Below are 18207 nucleotides of genomic sequence, written 5' to 3'. Positions count from 1 at the left end.
CTTTGCCGATCTGATCAGCTGTTCGTAACACTTCCCACATTGAAACAGACGTCAGCGCGAACGATCGCATGTCCACCATTTCCTGCCCGAAACCGGAAGTGACGTCATTTTTGCGGAAAATGTAGTTTTTTACTTGTAGGCCTTAAGAGCCTATACTGGTGTTTTTATAAGTCATGTTTGACTTTATGCTTTTCTGAATAGTTGCTGGGATGCTTAGAACTCGAATTGCACTGCTGGAAATAGTTTATTTAGATGCACATGCTGTTTTCTTTGCAAATTTGCATCATAGGATTGTTTTTCGTTTTTCCTGCAGTATATAAAAATTGGTGTATCTCAAAAATAAAACTATGAAGACACTCAAAATAAATTTCCTATTGTTGTAAACTATTTTTTGCAACTTTTTTGTATTCAAAGTTTTGAGGGATAAGCCTCTTAAATTTCTCCAAGTAGAAATATATGTAAAAAAACCAGAAACGATTTTCAATTTTTTTGTAGTTTATTGCACTTTTTTGCAATTAATGTAGTTACTATGGACTTAATGCATACATATTATTAAAATATGGGCTATAACAGTTGTACTGATGTATAGCAACTTGAAATGCTCCCAAAAATGGCACTACAGCATGTAAAAATATAAAGTAATCTCTGGCGGCCTTGGTTCTATGGTAGGTCTTAAAGGGTTAATAAAGACATTTGCAGACTTGCACAGAGATGGTAAAATTATGATGACTGATAACGGAGACGAAGACAACAGACGATGAGGAAAGGCAGGAACAGGGGTTTAAATGCACCAAAGTGACAGTCAGAGAGAACTCGGGACAACATTTACGGATGCAGGGACTGACAGAGACAGGTTTATCTTGCCTGGCTGGGCAGCTCTCTGGGTGCTCAGCAAACCCAAATCTCTGATCCTAGAATCGCCCCTGAGTTACATCACACAAGGTTGTAGCGCAACAGAAAATATACCTTATATTTACCCTTTTAAGAATAAATAAACTTGTAAGATTCACTCTCCCATATTTATCCCTTTAACAGCTCGCTTTTAACTGTTCTTCTTTTTAAGATATTTCAACTTGAATTATATCTCAGAAAAATATATCAACTTCTTAAAACATTAATACTTCAACAGAGTAATGAGATCCCTCACATTTTATAATCACATTTTATGAACTTTTTGCATATTTATCAAATGAATTAACTTCTAAGTCAACAAAACTGAAAGGGTGCATTTAAGCACTGCATGACGATATTACTGCTTCTCCAACGTTTTGGAAAGCTAACAAACTCAGATGAATCACAGTAATGTTAGACCACAGAAATACACAGAAATGGCTAAGCAGTAGCTTAATCCTAGCGGTTAGCTGGGCACATTTTAATATATTCTTTAGCACTTAAAATTAAACATCTGCATATCAGTGATGTTACAGTACTTTAAACATAAATATCACAACTCCGACTGGTTTTGTTTTTTAAAGCAGAAAATATATTAACAGCAGTCAACTACATGTCTTTATGATGCTAACATTCATGTAGCATCCCTTACCGGAGCTCGTGGTGAGATAGCTCGCCTGGCTGACGCAGCTCCCCCCGGCCGAATTTCACAGATATCAGATCCTAATAAATAGCCATCTATTAACTACTAGTATGTGAAGATAAATTGTGAATTTAACTTTTATTTTAGCTTTTCTTACTGGGATCTTTCAGCTAATTTGGAGGTTGCCTGTGAGTAACGGCTTGCACAACAGGAAATGTTGACTGACAGAAAGTCATCTCAACGCATACTCGCCTCCTAGTGGTGGGGAGGGAAAATTACACCTCCAACCTTATTCAGCAGCACAACCCACAAATCTGATGTGGGTTACAATAGTCTTACCTCCTCAGCCACCGGGGTGTCCCCCTTCGAAGCATCTCTGGGTTACCAACCACCTCTCTTTCCGGCCGTCGAAGGTGAGCACTTTGTCCCCTCTTTCCAGCAGCATCTACGGAGGTGTCGACGTGCCTGGAGAGCCACCCGGGCCGCCCTTCTTCGCGCAGCTGATCGCAATAAGCGCCTTGCGGACCGTCGCCAGACCCCTGCACCTGCCTACACCCCGGGACAAAAGGTTTGGCTGTGGACCCGATTTGTTCCGCTCCGAGCTGAGTTAAAGAAACTGTCTCCCACCTTCATTGGTCTGTTTGTTATAGACTCTCTGGTTAACCCGGTTTCTGTCCGTCCCCGAAATATACAGATCCATAACGTGTTTCATGTATCTCAAGTGAAACCCTGCCTGTCCAGTCCTTTGTTACACCAAGTTTAAGTATCTCGGGATCTTGTTCATGAGTGACGGGAGTGGGAGATCGACAGACGGATTGGTGCTGCGGCTGCAGTGATATGGATGCAATACCAGTCTTTTGTGGTGAAGAGAGAGCTGAGTGTAAAAGCGAAGCTCTTAATTTACTGGTCGATCTACGTCCCTCCCCTCCCCTATGGTCACGAGCTGTGGGTAGTGACCGAGATTACGGATACAAGCGGCAGAAATGGGCTTCCTCTGAAGCCCATTTCTGCTTCAGAGGAAGCAGAAATGTTGATGACTTGTTGATGATTTAGGTCCCCGATACATCAACAGTGATGGTTGGAGAGGGTCCACACCTTCCAGTTTCCCAGGAAGCACAAACTGGACTCCAACCTGCTGCTGATCTTCTACTGCTCGTCCATTGACAGCCTGCTGACATACTGCATCAAAGTAAGGTACGGCAGCTGACCAGATGGGAACAGAGTGAAGCTTCACAGTGTAATCAAGGCAGCACAGAAGATTATTGGCTGCCCTCTCCCCTCCTTGTCAGACATTTATTTCACCCGCTGGCCTGGGAATGCCTTGGTGTTCCCCCAGACAAGTTGGAGGAGGTGGCTGAGGAGAGGGAGGTCTGGGCTTCTCTGCTAGGGCTGCGGCCCCTGTGACCCAGCCCCGGATAAGCAGATGGATGGATGGATGCTCTTTGTGGATTACAGCTCAGCTTTCTATACAATCATCCCGGATATCCTCTTCACCAAACTGGTCACTCTTGGCCTTTGACTTTCTCACCAACCGGCCCCAGACTGTAAGACTTGACCCCTATCTCTCCTCCACTCACATGCTGAGCACTGGCTCCCTACAAGGCTGTGTGCTGAGCCCCCTCCTGTATTGTCTCTAAACCTAAGACTGCAGTTCGACCCACAACAACAACATCATGATCAAGTTTGCTGAAGACACCACATTAGTCAGACTTATCTCAAAGGGAGACGAGGCAGCCTACAGAGAGGAAGTCCTGAAGTTGACATCATAGTGTTCAGAGAAAAAACTAGCACTGACCACTATGGAAACCAAAGAGATCATTGTCGACTTCAGGTGGCACAGCACTGACTTAGGTCCCCTATACATCAACAGTGATGGTTGGAGAGGGTCGACACCTTCCAGTTTCCCAGGAAGCACAAACTGGACTCCAACCTGCTGCTGATCTTCTACTGCTCGTCCATTGACAGCCTGCTGACATACTGCATCAAAGTAAGGTACGGCAGCTGACCAGATGGGAACAGAGTGAAGCTTCACAGTGTAATCAAGGCAGCACAGAAGATTATTGGCTGCCCTCTCCCCTCCTTGTCAGACATTTATTTCACCCGCTGCCTCAACAGAGCAACAAACATCATCAAGGGCAGCTCCCACCCAGGCTTTGACCTGTTCGACCTGCTTCCCTCAGGGAAGCGCTACAGGTGCATCAGCACAAACACTGACAGACTTAGGAACAGTTCCTTTGCAAAAACCATGAGCACCCTGAACTCACACATGAACCGACGACACAGTTTCACCCCCCAATTCAAGCCTCTCCTCTATACACAGAATATACAAACACTACCACCACTGTGCAATATTTAATTTATGTCAAAATACCTCACTGTAAATATAGACTATTTATTTTTTCCAATATTTGTATATTTGATATTGAACTGCTCATATGTATACAGTGCCACAGAACTGTGCACCTCACCCCCCTTTCTTCTTTCCCCACATGTCTGCACTGGGTAGGAGATGCTCTCAATCTCTTTGTACATGTGTATAGTGACAATAAAAGCCATTCTAGTCAATCTGTCATGAACCTGGGTCCTTTTGACCCAGCGTTTTGTGTTTTCTATTTTTGTCATTTTGGTTCTGTTCTTCCTCGGTTAGTGTTCTTTTCTTTCTGCCCGTGTATCTGTGTCCAGTCTGCGTTTCTGAGTCTGTGTCATTACGTGTATGTGTTTCCTGTTTTACTTTGAAGGTCTCTGTCTTATGTCAGTGTGTTCTGTTTATGTTTCCCTTACCTCGTCAGCTGTTATGTCCCCCAGGTATGTTTCCCTCCTGTTTCCCATCCCCTGATTACTGGTATGTGTATTTATAGTGTGTGTTCACCCGTCCTCATTGCTGGTTCGTCTGTGTTGTTTCCCTCGGTCTCTCTGTGTTTCTCTGTGTCTCTCCCTGTGTATTTCCCCTGACCTCCCTGCATCTTCATTTCTGGTTTGTTTTGTTAGTTTTGCCCACTTTAAGTTTTCCAGTTTCATGTCCACCCGCACCGTTTGCTGTTTGTATTTTCTCTTGTCATTAAACTCAGGTGCACCCGAGCTGCCGCTTCCTGGTCCTAAATAATTCCCACACGGCTTGCTCCGGCAGACCGTGACAGTGTCAGTTTAGAAGGTCAAGCACAGCAGGGAGAGACCACGCCTATTGGGGAGGCCTTTGCTGGTAGTTTGTGTGTGGGATGTGGTGCTTCTTGGCCTCACCTGCTGCTGGGAAATGAGCTACCAGATCTTTTCTTTTTGCAATTGTAAACATTTATTTCTTACTGTTTAACAGATTTCTCACATTATCGTGTAGAAAAACTGATTTGCACTGTAAATGTTCAGCTTCAACTTTCAATCCTTCAAACAATGGAAAAGCCTTTTAATTGTACAAGTGTTAAGTAAAAACAGACTTTCATGTTTGATTAAGCAGAAATTCTAAAACTGGTCCAGTTGCTAAAACCTCTGACTGTTTCAATAAGTGTTAAAGAAAAAGAGGATAAAACTGAGAAAACTACTAAAACTGCTTCACATCCATGTGGTTGTGGATCAGATTTATAAGACAGCATAATATCAAAATAGATTGACACTCTGATAGTGCTGCCACATCTAAAACAGTTTGTCTTTTAATCCTTTTCACATGTGCAGTCTCCACGGTGCCTGTTATTTCCTTGAACAGTAATGAGAAGAAAGAGAGTGAAATTTACAGCCTTCCTACATATCAGTGGGGTTTTTTTTTGGTAATTAGGCAGGTGACCATCAAAAATACATTTAGTGCAAAGACATCTACAAAATGTAAATCATCTGGGAAATGCAGATAAATAATAAAACGTCATATCCGCTCACATCAATAGACATGTTTTCAGACAACTCCAAATAAAACACAAATTTCAGTAAAAATTAAACATTTTTTGGACTTATTTTAAAAAATGGATGTCAAACAATGGGTGTGACACTTAGCTGTGTGTGAAACTATTTTCTGATCGAATAAAACAAAAATTAGTTCTTTTTAAAATAACAACACTATACAATTTTTTTCGAATTTTGGTCAGTTTGAAACCGTAAATCAGAGGATTCATAATAGGAGGAATGACAAGAAACTCTAATGCTATAAAGTTTTGAAGGGTCCGAGGCAACTCTTTCGAACCCAGTCGCATACTTATAACATCAGTAAGTATTGCCACAACAAAAGTAAATAATGAGACGAGATGTGGGACACATGTTTGCATGAACTTTGCTCTGTTTTCTATAGACTTTACACATGTTTGAATGATATACATATAGGACCAAACTATAAAAACACCATGAAGCAAATAAATAATTATTGTAATATTTGCAAATATGCCATTAACTATAGTTTGTGCTGGAAAACAAGCGAGTTGAACAATACTCCAGTTCACACAGAAGAGTCTGGAAAGATACGGGCTGCATAACTTCAGTCTGGATGTTAGAAAGGTATTCACAGCCACAATGCAGAAAGTTGTGAACCACAAAAAACATGCAAACCTTATGACTCTTTGCTTTGACATGATAGAATGGTACTTCAGTGGCTGACATATGGCTACATATCTGTCATATGCCATGAGTGCAAGAATCGACAGTTCACCACAGACAAAAGAATAAATCACCTGAGTCTGAATAAGGCAACCGTAATATGAGATGAGATGAACATCAGAGAGGAGATCCCAGAGAAATTTGGGAAAGAAACCTGCTGTTCCATAAAGTGCATTGATGCAAAAGACACAGAGCAGAATATACATTGATTCATGGAGGTTGCTGTCCAAGATGATGATCACAATGAGAGAAACATTGACGAGGCAAATGATGCAGTAACACAACAAACTGAGGAAAAAAAGAACAAACCTGTGACTGATTGTTTCATTGAAACCTGAAAGAAAAAACATTGTTATTACAGAAACATTATTCATTGTGATTGAGAGACCTAAGTGAAGCCTAGTCTCTCACTGTATCTGTTCTCCTCTCTCCTCTATCAGGTACAGATAACAGCAACACGTGAGCTGGGATTTCAAACCAGCCAATCATTGATCTGGAATGAAAGCTCACAGCTTTGGAAAATCACAGGGGATTTAATATGTATCATGTACTAAACACATAATAAAACAAACCTGCAGGTTCTTGAAAAAGAAATTTTAAAACGTTTTACAACTTTATTTAAAAAATGCTTTCTTCATAATACTGTTAGGAATTTTTTACATTTATGCCAATTAAACATAATTGTCCAGGGCTTGTTGTGGTTTTCTTCTGTTTTTCGTTTGTAGTCTTTTGTAGTCCAGTCAGATCATTGTTGCTTCAGTGATAATGATCAGGCTCTCTGACGTTTGCTGAAGTCACTAGAAAGACAGTAAGATGTTCTTGTGAATGTTGCTTTGTCTTTGCCTCTTAGTAACTTTGTGGAAAAAAGACTTGTTTGCACCTGTTACCTTCTACTTACCTGTTACTCTGCCGCCTGCTCACTCTCTACCTTTCCTATTCCACAATGGAAAGATTCCATCCCAGGTACCTCTCCAATTTTCTGCAGAGTGTTGTAACCTTATCGTTGCACCACGACCACCCCCTTTTCCTCCAGCCCAGAAAAGAGTAAATCAAAAGTTTTTTTGCATAAAACCATGGTCTCAGAGATCAGGTTGTAAATTCTGAGTTGCTGCAGGAACCACAACCTCTGCTGGGCCTTCCTCTGGATAGAGTCTATATGTGGGGACCACTTCAGATCGCGTGGAAAGGTGGGTCCTAGGAATCTGAAGTGATCCACGGTAAGTACTCTATTTTTAAGTATAGTTAGGGCGAGTCTGAAGGTTCACTGTCACCTTCACAGTCGGGTCCTGGTGGTTCCGACTCCAACAGTGGAACAGCTGGCCTGTACGTGGACTCGTCTTCATTGTGGATCAGACCAGTGATTACCTGTTTGAAAATCATGCGAACAGATCCATAGAAGATGCCATCAATGTAGCTCTCCACTCTGTGCTGAGCCACCTGGAGCAGCGGCAAAGCTACGTCCGAATGCTCTTTGTGGGTGTTCTCAGAATCTCATCTCTAGTTTGTGGTTCTGTTGGCTTCATCGGGTGATGGCCTTCTGCTTGCTTTGGAACGGTTCACAGCTGAGTTTGAAGCAGTGGGAATGAGAATCAGCACCTCCAAATCTGAGGCCATGGTCCTCAGCCGGAAAAGGGTGGAGGGCCCACTTCAGGTCAGTGAAAGTCAAGCTACAGCTCAAGATAAGTCATGTGTCTTTTGTGAATATCGTTCTCATTCCTGTCTCCTTATCTACAGTGCCCCTGGATTACCTTTCCCGTGTGAATCTGTGTGTCAAGTGTGAAAAGAAGGACTGTTGTCGTGTATGTGGAGAGTTGGAGAGCGAGTGACTTCCCCCTTGGATTTCCCTTCTATTCAGCTGATTCAGGAGTCCTGCGTTTGAGTCCCCTGCATTGAACCTTAACATAACGATCCAGCCAGAATATGGAGTCAGCGGACTCTGCCGCCCAGCAGCGCGTCCTTACAGCCGAGGAGGTTTTGGAACGTCACGAACAAAGGCTGCAGCTCATCAATCAGCAGTTGACCGCTCTAACGCAGGTCCTTGCTCAGCGCGTACCCCTGGTAAGCCCAGCAGCCTCTCCTCCCTCTGTCTCCTCACAGTTACCGGCTTCTGAGCTTCCGGCACCCGGGCCTTTGGCTTCGCCTCATCCCACTCCCTGGAGCCTCCGGAGCGAGATTTGCCAACACCGGAACCCTTCGCGGGTGAGTTTCACAAATGTGCCGGCTTTCTGACCCAAAGTTTAGACAGTTGCGGAGGACATATGAAACTGACGAGGCTAAGATTGCCTTTTTTGTCCAGCTCTTACGCGGACCGGCTTTAACCTGGGCTCAAGCTGTTTTGAGAACTGACGTCAGCATACCAGGATTTTCTTGCTAAATTTAAATGTGTGATTGAGAGAGCTACTGGCGCTGATGCAGCATCTCACCATTTACTAAATCTTAAGCAGGGAAGACGAAGTATGGCGGAATACTTCATTTTGTTCTGGACGTTGGCCGAAGAGACCGGGTGGGGGCAGCCAGCATTGATAAGTACTTTGTTGAACAACGTGTGTGATGAGTTAAAGGGCGAACTAGTGATAAGAGAGTTACCTAAAACTTTGTCTGATGTGATAACGTTGTGTGTAAAGGTGGACGGGCATTTACGTGCGCGACGCAGAACTGAGGACTATGTTTCCCAGAGGTCTCTGGGACACGGCGAAGCAGCATCGGGCGGAAGCGCCACGAGTGGCGGAAGAGATTCGGAGTCGCACAACATGGAGGAGGGTGAGCAACCTATGCAGCTGGGTCGCTCTCGCCTTTCCCCTGAGGAAAGGCACCGTCGGTGGAGGGCCGGTGAGTGTTTCTATTGCAGCCGTAAGGGTCATGTTGCCAATGTTTGCACGTCTCTGCCAAAAGGCTGCAGTAGAGATGAGAATACGGGTGGGCGTGGGCTCTAGTTCACAGTCTCCTCCACGGCTCATGCCAGCAGCTAAATTAACGGTGCAGCTTCAGGTCAGCCCTCTTAAGGCTCTAATCGATTCAGGAGCGGAACAGAACTTTATTGACACTTCGCTGGCCAGACGATTAAATCTGAATTCTGAGCCTCTGCCACAGTCACTCCAAGTCACCGCCCTCAGTGGCCAGCGGCTTCCTAACATCACTCATATCACTGAGCCCGTTTTACTGACTCTCTCTGGCAATCATTCCCAGACTATACAGCTGTATGTGTTTCAAGCTCCGCTCATGCCACTAGTTCTGGGTTACCCGTGGTTGCATCAACATAACCCTGTTATCGATTGGAAAAAGGTGGGGTGGGGGGGAGGATTGTTACATGTCCCGTCTGAAAGCTGCCACCCCCTCTTCCGAACCACTAACCAATTCTTCTCTCTCCAAGCCGCCGGACCTCTCCTCCGTGCCACCCGTCTACCATGATCTCAAACAAGTGTTTTGCAAGGATAGAGCACGCTCGCTTCCTCCGCATCGGCCGTATGACTGCGGCATTGATCTTCTTCCAGGCGCACCTCTCCCTACCAGCCGCCTATACAGTCTGTCTCAGCCCGAACGTGAAAGTATAGAAAAATACATCAACGAATCACTCACCGCAGGTCTCATTCGCCCCTCGTCATCTCCTGTGGCCGCCGGCTTCTTCTTCGTTGCCAAGAAAGACAAGAGCTTACGACCTTGTATTGATTATCAGGGCCTTAACAACATCTCAGTGAAGAATAAATATCCACTCACTCTTTTACATTCTGCCTTCGAGCTCCTTCAGGGGGCCACCATCTTCACTAAGCTGGACCTGCGCAACGCGTACCATCTGGTAAGAATAAGGGAGGGGGATGAATGGAAAACAGCCATCAACAATCACCTTGGTCATTTTGAATATCTTGTCATGCCGTTTGGTCTCACCAATGCCCCAGCTGTTTTTCAGGCCCTGGTAAACGACGTACTGCAGGACTTCATTAACCACTTCGTCTTCGTTTATCTGGATGACATCCTCATTTTCTCTCATTCTGTCTCTGAACACAAACACCATGTCAGGCAGGTCCTCCACCGCCTCCCGGAAAACCGTCTCTTCGTGAAGTGGGAAAAATGTGAGTTTTATGCTTCCACAGTCTCTTTCCTGGGCTATGTCATTGAACAAGGTAACCTGAAAGCGGACCCCGCCAAAGTTCAGGCTGTGTTAAACTGGACCACTCCACCCCATCGCAAGCAGCTTCAGAGTTTCTTGGGTTTCGCTAACTTTTATCGCCGTTTCCGCAACTATAGCCAGCTCGCTCTACCCCTGACTCGTCTCACCTCACCTCACCCAAGGTCCCCTTCCACTGGGATGAACCGGCTCGCCAGGCTTTCTCTTGCCTGAAGGAGCGCTTTGCCTCTGCACCCATCCTCATCCAACCCGATCTCAGTCAACCCTTCGTCGTGGAGGTGGACGCAGGAGTGGGGGCAGTGCTCTCCCAGCAACAAGGTGGTAAGCTTCATCCTTGTGCTTACTTCTGATACTTATGATGTGGGGAACTGAGAGCTATTGGCGATCAAGCTGGCCCTAGAAGAGTGGCGTCACTGGTTAGAGGGAGCTGCCCAACCGTTCGTGGTTTGGACGGACCACAAAAACTTGGAATACATCCGGTCCGCGAAACGACTCAACGCCAGGCAAGCTAGGTGGCCTCTGTTTCTCACCAGATTCCAATTCACAATCACCTACAGACCCGGCTCTCGTAATGTCAAACCCGATTCCCTCTCATGCCAATTTGCCACCTCCGACGGAGCTGCCGAGGACGCCCCCTTTCTTCCTTCCACGTGTGTTGTCGGGGCAAAAACCTGGGAGATTGAGTCAGCTATTCGAGAGGCCCAACGAACGGAACCGGACCTTGGTACGCGTCCTCCGGGCCTACTCTTTGTTCCCTCTACTGTCAGATCACGAGTTTTGCATTGGGCTCACACGGCCAAGTTCACCTGCCACCCTGGCGTCCACCGCACCATTACCTTCCTCCAACGCTTCGCCTGGTCGCCGTCCTTAGCTAAGGACGTCCGCGAATACATTGCTGCCTGTCCTACATGCGCTCAAAACAAGAGCGTCAATCAGCCATCTTCCGGCCTTCTCCAACCCCTACCGACCCCTGGCCGCCCGTGGTCACACATTGCAATGGACTTCATCACGGGCCTCCCTTCCTCATCAGGTAACTCAGTCATCCTTACTATCATTGATCGTTTTTCGAAAGCTGCTCACTTTGTCCCCCTCCCCAAGCTCCCCAGTGCTTTAGAAATAGCTCGACTCCTGACTAACCATGTCTTTCGCCTTCACGGAATCCCCACGGACATCGATAGGGGGCTGCAGTTCACATCACGGGTCTGGAAAGAATTCTGCAATGCCCTCGAAGCGCAGGTCAGTCTCTCCTCTGGTTTCCACCCTCAGACTAACGGCCAGACGGAATGGGCCAATCAGGAACGGGCCAATCAGGAACTTGAGGCGGCCCTCCGGTGCTTGGCATCCACCAATCAGACAACTTGGAGTGAGCAACTCCCATGGGTTGAGTATGCCCACAATAGTGTAACAGGTATTACAATTAAATAATATGAGATACGCATTAAATTATTGTCTTGACAACTTTGGACTAGTATCAGGAAGTTCTAGGTAAGACTATGGAGCCTTGAAAGGATCAGCAGAGAAGGAACCACACAATGATAGATAAGATGTGATTTGAATAGAAACTGTATTGAAAGTTGTAAAGTTTACAAACCCTGCCTGTCTAAAGCCGGCTTCCTACAGTGCACAAACGCACATTAAAGGGCTCAAAAATAAAATCATAACCAAACATCCTCTTTAAGGAAATTCTCCAAAGAGTTTCAATTAAAGAGCTTCCGCTCCTGTTGCTCAGTCCACTTCTCTTTGGAAAGAGAAATTAGAGTTCCTTGTGTGTGTGTGTGTGTGTGTGTGTGTGTGTGTGTGTGTGTGTGTGTGTGTGTGTGTGTGTGTGTGTGTGTGTGTGTGTGTGTGTGTGTGTGTTTCTGTCCACTGGTTCTAACACTACCCGGGTAGATTTTTAAAGTGTTAGTCTTATCTGTGTCAAGGAATGTAGTTATAGTCCTGAGGTTCGCTGAAGATGGATCCCACGGCTGGCCACACCGTACTCTGGTCCGTCTACAGTCACTCTCTTGGGATTGGCTTGCCACTGAACCCACAGGGTTCAGATCTCGAATGATCCAGTCCTGGTCAAAAACCAATCTATGCACAAAGTTCAGAGTGCATACATTACTATTTTATCTATGCTTCTTCCATCACTCATCTTTCAGTCAAGTATTGCTCAAGTATAACAAATTATTTTAGTTATACAATGTCTCAACCATCATGAAATAACTTGAGTTACATCAGGGGCAATTTTAGCCCAACTTTGGGGGTGCTTCAGCAAATGAATCAAAGCAGGTAGGAGTCAGACCATGTTTCTTTTTAGCTGAAAAGCATTACACCCAGGTAACCTGCAGTGTTAAAAACTTTTTTTCCGACAATGTTTGCTACCCTACAATCCGTCCTGCTCTGTAGTCAATTAAGCGACATTTGACCATCCTGTTGCCCCCATTGAAATGTATACAGCCTATTTAAAATCTAAAACTTAAAATTGTCCGTAGCCTACTGTTGTTACCACTGTCCTGTTTGAAATGGATACTAACTAGCTAACTGACTGAATGCCCATTAACCTTATAACTCCTGTTGTGTGTGTGTGTGTGTGTGTGTGTGTGTGTGTGTGTGTGTGTGTGTGTGTGTGTACAGAGAGACAGCCAGGTTCATAATGGATATAAGGAAGTTTTTTCAAAAAAAGGAGCCACATTCAGGTAAAAGTGTAAGATCAAATGATCCGTCAATCAAGAACAATGTTGGATCAGTGTTTCAATGTTTACATCTTTTATTAGATGTTCATGTGGTTTGGTTATTTGCCTTTTGGTTGAAAGTATACTGAGGGAGGACTTTTTGTTTGTGATCTTAATAGAATTTTTTTCATATTAATGTAACTTTGGCACCGTGGCAGCACGGTGGCACGGTGGTTAGCACTGTTGCCGCACAGCAAGAAGATCCTGAGTTCAATTCCACCATCAGGCCGGGGTCTTTCTGTGTGGAGTTTGCATGTTCTCCCCGTGTTTGCGTGGGTTCCCTCCGGGTACTCCGGCTTCCTCCCACCGTCCAAAAACATGCAGTTAGTGGGGATAGGTTAATTGGAAAATCCAAATTGCCATTAGGTGTGAATGTGCGAGTGAATGTGAGTGCGAATGGTTGTCTGTCCCTGTGTGTTGGCCCTGCGACAGACTGGCGACCTGTCCAGGGTGTACCCCGCCTCTCGCCCTATGACAGCTGGGATAGGCTCCAGCGCCCCCCGTGACCCTGAAAAGGATAAGCGGAAGCGAATGGATGGATGGATGTAACTTTTCATCTAATTGAATACAATCTATTTGTGTATGATTGTCAGTCTAAAGAGGGAGAGAGGAAAGAGGGGAACGTGAGGAGAAAGTACAAGGTCAGGAAGAACCACGTAAGAAAACAGACAGGGAACAGTGACAGGCAAAATAGAAACTGTTAAACTGACAAAGAGAAAAAACCTGATTTTACTCATACAATCTGGAAGTTGTGTTCTCCCTATAATAAAGCTGCTATACAGAATCTGCAAAACAAACTGGGTTGAAACATTTTTGACCCTCTTTAACAACATTCCAACATAACATTGTAATTGATTGGGGAGATTAAAATTAATGATATATTTTTATGTGGTTCAGCCACAACTCTACTGAAACCTCAGCCAGTAATAGGTAGGCCAACTTTTGGACCGTCCAGTTGTCTGTATGACTGCCGCAGTATGTACTAGAGATGGACCGATCCGATATTACGTATCGGTATCGGTCCGATACTGACCTAAATTACTGGATCGGATATCGGAGAAAAATAAAAAATGTAATCCGATCCATTAAATATCACGAAAGCACCTCACAAAACTTGCAACATGCCATAACTCACCTCAGAACGTTAGCACGTCGGAGCAGTATGCATCACGTGATAGAGCGGCTGTGGCATGCGGGACCTGTGGTGGTCTGGATAGCATTTGGAGCTTCGCTAGCAACCTGGCATTTCATCTCCGACAAAGTTATCCCGAGAGAAGTAAAGCAAGTGTGTAAGTCCATCTCTGAATGTTTGTAAAGCATTCCTGCGTTAAGCTTAACAAACGACTGCCTCTTCTTGCTGCTACTTCAATCATGAAACTGCTTAATGATCAGCTGATCGGCTTTTCTGTCGCGAGTCCGTCTCTCTTGTTTGTTTTTGGCCCACTTTGCACCAGAAAGAGGAAACCAGCGGCTGAACAACAGCAGCACGTTTAAGCTTGATAAGCTGTTGTTAGAATTTATTTAATATTACTTTCTACACCAGGATCCTTTTCTACGTAGCTGACGCTGGTAACTGTGCAGGGGCGGATCTAGCAAAGTTTAGCCAGGGGGGCTGATAGGGCATTAACAGGGAAAAGGGGTACAAAGACATACTTTTCTTTCTTATTCTCATTTAAAATGTCTAGCTTTTAATAAATAATTATCTGACACCCAAAGTTTTAATTTGATGCAAAATGAATAGAAGTCCATTACTGTATATAGTAACTATTAAGTCTATATATATATATATATATATATATATATATATATATATATATATATATATATATATATATATATACCCTAGTAAGCTATAGTACTTTTTCCTTTGGGAAGGTACCATCTGTGCAGTCTGCAATTTTGTTGAAGAAAGATGTTGAATCTATTTAATATTTCTTGAAAAATAATTGATTTCTGTGCATTTTTTTTCACACTGCATCAAATTAAGGTTGATTACGTTGATTAAGCATCATGAGGTGGAGCGTGAGGGGTGGTTCCCTATTTTTTATTTATTTATTTTTGTTGTTGCTGGGAGTTGGGACCCTATTAGTTAGGTTGCTTAATATTTCTGCTAAGTACTCTTTAAAATACCAGAATAGGGAGGATGGTGTAGGTTTAAGTTTATTAGATTGATCAGTATTGCTGAACTATGAAATATTTTTTTTGCATACAGGTATAACAGAATAGCTTTAGTGTAGTTGTTGTTTTAAACTTGAGTATGAACTTATACAAAATGCAGCAAGATATAAAAAAAAAAACAGTTTTGTTGATTAAAAAACATTATATCGGATTCATATCGGTATCGGCAGATATCCAAAATTATGATATCGGTATCGGTATCGGACATAAAAAAGTGGTATCGTGCCATCTCTAGTATGTACATCACATTTGCACACTATCAGAAACTGCCAAAGAGCCCTGGTGGAGTGAGGAGCTGTAAAGAGAAGCAGAGTGCTCTGTTTATATTCTAAAAATGTTTTAAGCTAGCTTGTTTCAAAGATTCTGTACAGCAGCTTTAAATGTTTTCCAAAAGCACACATACACTTAACTTATCAGTGTTTCTCAAACTTTTTACAGTGTGTACCACCTGATAAAAATGTCAAGCTCTCCTAAGTACCACTATGAAAGCATGAAACTCATAAATCTTACAACACAAAATTAGTATTATTAAATTAGTAAAATTAGCGTCTGCAATAAAGATTTTTTTCATACATTGTATAAATTCTACCACAGGCAAAGTTGCCTCCATTTTTATAGTTTTTATTAATATTTTGTAATAATTTATTTGTAATAATTCTGTTTTGGGAGTGTTTTTTATGTGTCTGCATTATATTATACATACACATTAAAAGTGAATCTCTGTCCGAAAAATGCACTCAGTTTACTTTTTACTCACTATGAGCATCATTCATAATTCTCCCCCAGTAATTAAGGTTAGGATATGTATTTTTTCTATTCCAATCCATTCTTCTTTTGCAGCATTTAAATAAGCTTGATCAGATTTCATGGTTTTGTTACAGACTTTTCAAAAAAGTGTTTTGCTTTTCTTTCACAAATGTGGGATTAAATTGTGTTAAAATGTACAAAACAGTCATGTCATGTTTTGTGACGAGGACCCAGGTACAGAGAGACTTGATGAATTTAAGAATCTTATGACTTAATAAAGAAATTTGCAGACTTGCACAGAGATGGTAAAATTATGATGACTGATAACGGAGATGAAGACAACAGACGATGAGGACAGGGAGGAACAGGGGTTTAAATGCACCAAAGTGACAGTCAGAGAGAACTTTAAACATAAATATCACAACTCCGACTGGTTTTGTTTTTTAAAGCAGAAAATATATTAACAGCAGTCAACTACATGTCTTTATGGTGCTAACATTCATGTAGCATCCCTTACCGGAGCTCGTGGTGAGATGGCTCGCCCGGCTGATGCAGCTCCCCACGGCCGAATTTCACAGATTTCAGATCCTAATAAATAGCCATCTATTAACTACTAGTATGTGAAGATAAATTGTGAATTTAACTTTTATTTTAGCTTTTCTTACTGGGATCTTTCAGCTAATTTGGCGGTTGCCTGTGAGTAATGGCTTTCACAACAGGAAATGCTGACTGACAGAAAGTCATCTCAAGGCATACTCGCCTCCTAGTGGCGGGGAGGGAAAATTAGACCTCCAACCTTATTCAGCAGCACAACCTAAAAATCTGATGCGGGTTACAATAGTCTTACCTCCTCAGCCACCGGGGTGTCCCCCTTCGAAGCATCTCTGGGTTACCAACCACCTCTCTTTCCGGCCGTCGAAGGTGAGCACTTTGTCCCCTCTTTCCAGCAGCATCTACGGAGGTGTCGACGTGCCTGGAGAGCCACCCGGGCTGCCCTTCTTTGCACAGCTCAACAGAAAATATACCTTATATTTACCCTTATAAGTATAAATAAACTTGTAAGATTCACTCTCCCATATTTATCCCTTTAACAGCTTGCTTTTAACTGTTCTTCTTTTTAAGATATTTCAACTTGAATTATATCCCTAAAAAATATATCAACTTCTTAAACATTAATACTGTCATGGTCCCCACACCTCGCCAGCTGACAGCAGTCAGGCTCTTTGTTTTGTTTTTTCTCCTCTCTCGCCTCTGCTCTCCCTTTCTCTCTCGTCCTCTTCCACTCTCTCTTTCTCCTGCCGGCGCGGAGCTCAGTATGGGCTCCTGCTCCTGGCCCACGCACCTGGAGATGATCAGCACACCTGCTGCTGATTATGAGAATTGGAGTCCTACTTAAGATGGCGAGTCTGCTCTACTCGTCGCTGGATCGTTGAGCCATCAGCGTCAGTCGTCCTGCACTCTGCAAAGTTTGTTCGTCAGTACGTCTGAACCAGGAGATTAACTGTGTATAGATTTCCCCTGGACCTGTTTTCCTTGTGCACGGTGACTGAGAGTGAGCAAGAGTGATAGAGGAAAGGAGAGGAGCTGTGTGTGGTTGCGAGGGCTGTGTGGAAATCTCCCCTCCCTGGACTCCTGCCCCTTTCACTCCCGGACCCTGGAACCCCGGCCCCTTTTCCCCAGACACCGTTGTGTGTGTATATATATTTCACCGTGGAGAACACTGTAAATAAATTCACTTTTGATTTGAAGAAACTTGTGGTCTGCACCTGAGTCCGCTCCACTAATCGTGACAAATACTTCAACAGAGTAATGAGATCCCTCACATTTTATAATCACATTTTATGAACTTTTTGCATCTTTATCAAATGAATTAACTTCTAAGTCAACAAAACTGAAAGGGTGCATTTAGCACTACATGACGATATTACTGCTTCTCCAACGTTTTGGAAAGCTAACAAACTCAGATGAATCACAGTAATGTTAGACCACAGAAATACACAGAAATCGCTAAGCCGCCCTTCTTCACACAGCGGATCACAATAAGCACCTGGCGGACCGTCACCAGACCCCTGCACCTGCCTACACCCCGGGACAAAAGGTTTGGCTGTGGACCCGATTTGTTCCGCTCCGGGCTGAGTCAAAGAAACTGTCTCCCACCTTCATTGGTCCGTTTGTTATAGACTCTCTGGATAACCCGGTTTCTGTCCGTCCCTGAAATATGCAGATCCATAACGTGTTTCATGTGTCTCAAGTGAAACCCTGCCTGTCCAGTCCTTTGTTACACCAAGTTTAAGTATCTCTGGGTCTTGCTCATGAGTGACGGGAGTGGGAGATCGACA

General features: G+C 43.8%; 1 protein-coding gene across 1 annotated transcript; it reads right to left on the bottom strand.

The window, feature by feature from the left end:
* Nucleotides 1-3663: 3663 nt before the first annotated feature.
* Nucleotides 3664-6625, bottom strand: LOC308409891 (olfactory receptor 2K2-like; the record flags this gene model as incomplete). The annotated part of the gene is made up of 2 exons (XM_080902891.1): nucleotides 5579-6625; nucleotides 3664-3721 (listed from the first exon to the last, which is right to left on the bottom strand). The coding sequence occupies exons 1-2, from the start codon at nucleotides 6475-6477 to the stop codon at nucleotides 3664-3666; spliced, it is 957 nt and encodes a 318-aa protein (XP_080759017.1). The 5' UTR covers nucleotides 6478-6625.
* Between the last annotated feature and the right edge of the window lie 11582 nt (nucleotides 6626-18207).

The sequence above is a fragment of the Rhamphochromis sp. 'chilingali' genome (assembly GCF_963969265.1).
Source record: "Rhamphochromis sp. 'chilingali' genome assembly, chromosome: 14".
NCBI lineage: Eukaryota > Metazoa > Chordata > Actinopteri > Cichliformes > Cichlidae > Rhamphochromis > Rhamphochromis sp. 'chilingali'.
This window is presented reverse-complemented; position numbering and strand designations above follow the sequence as displayed.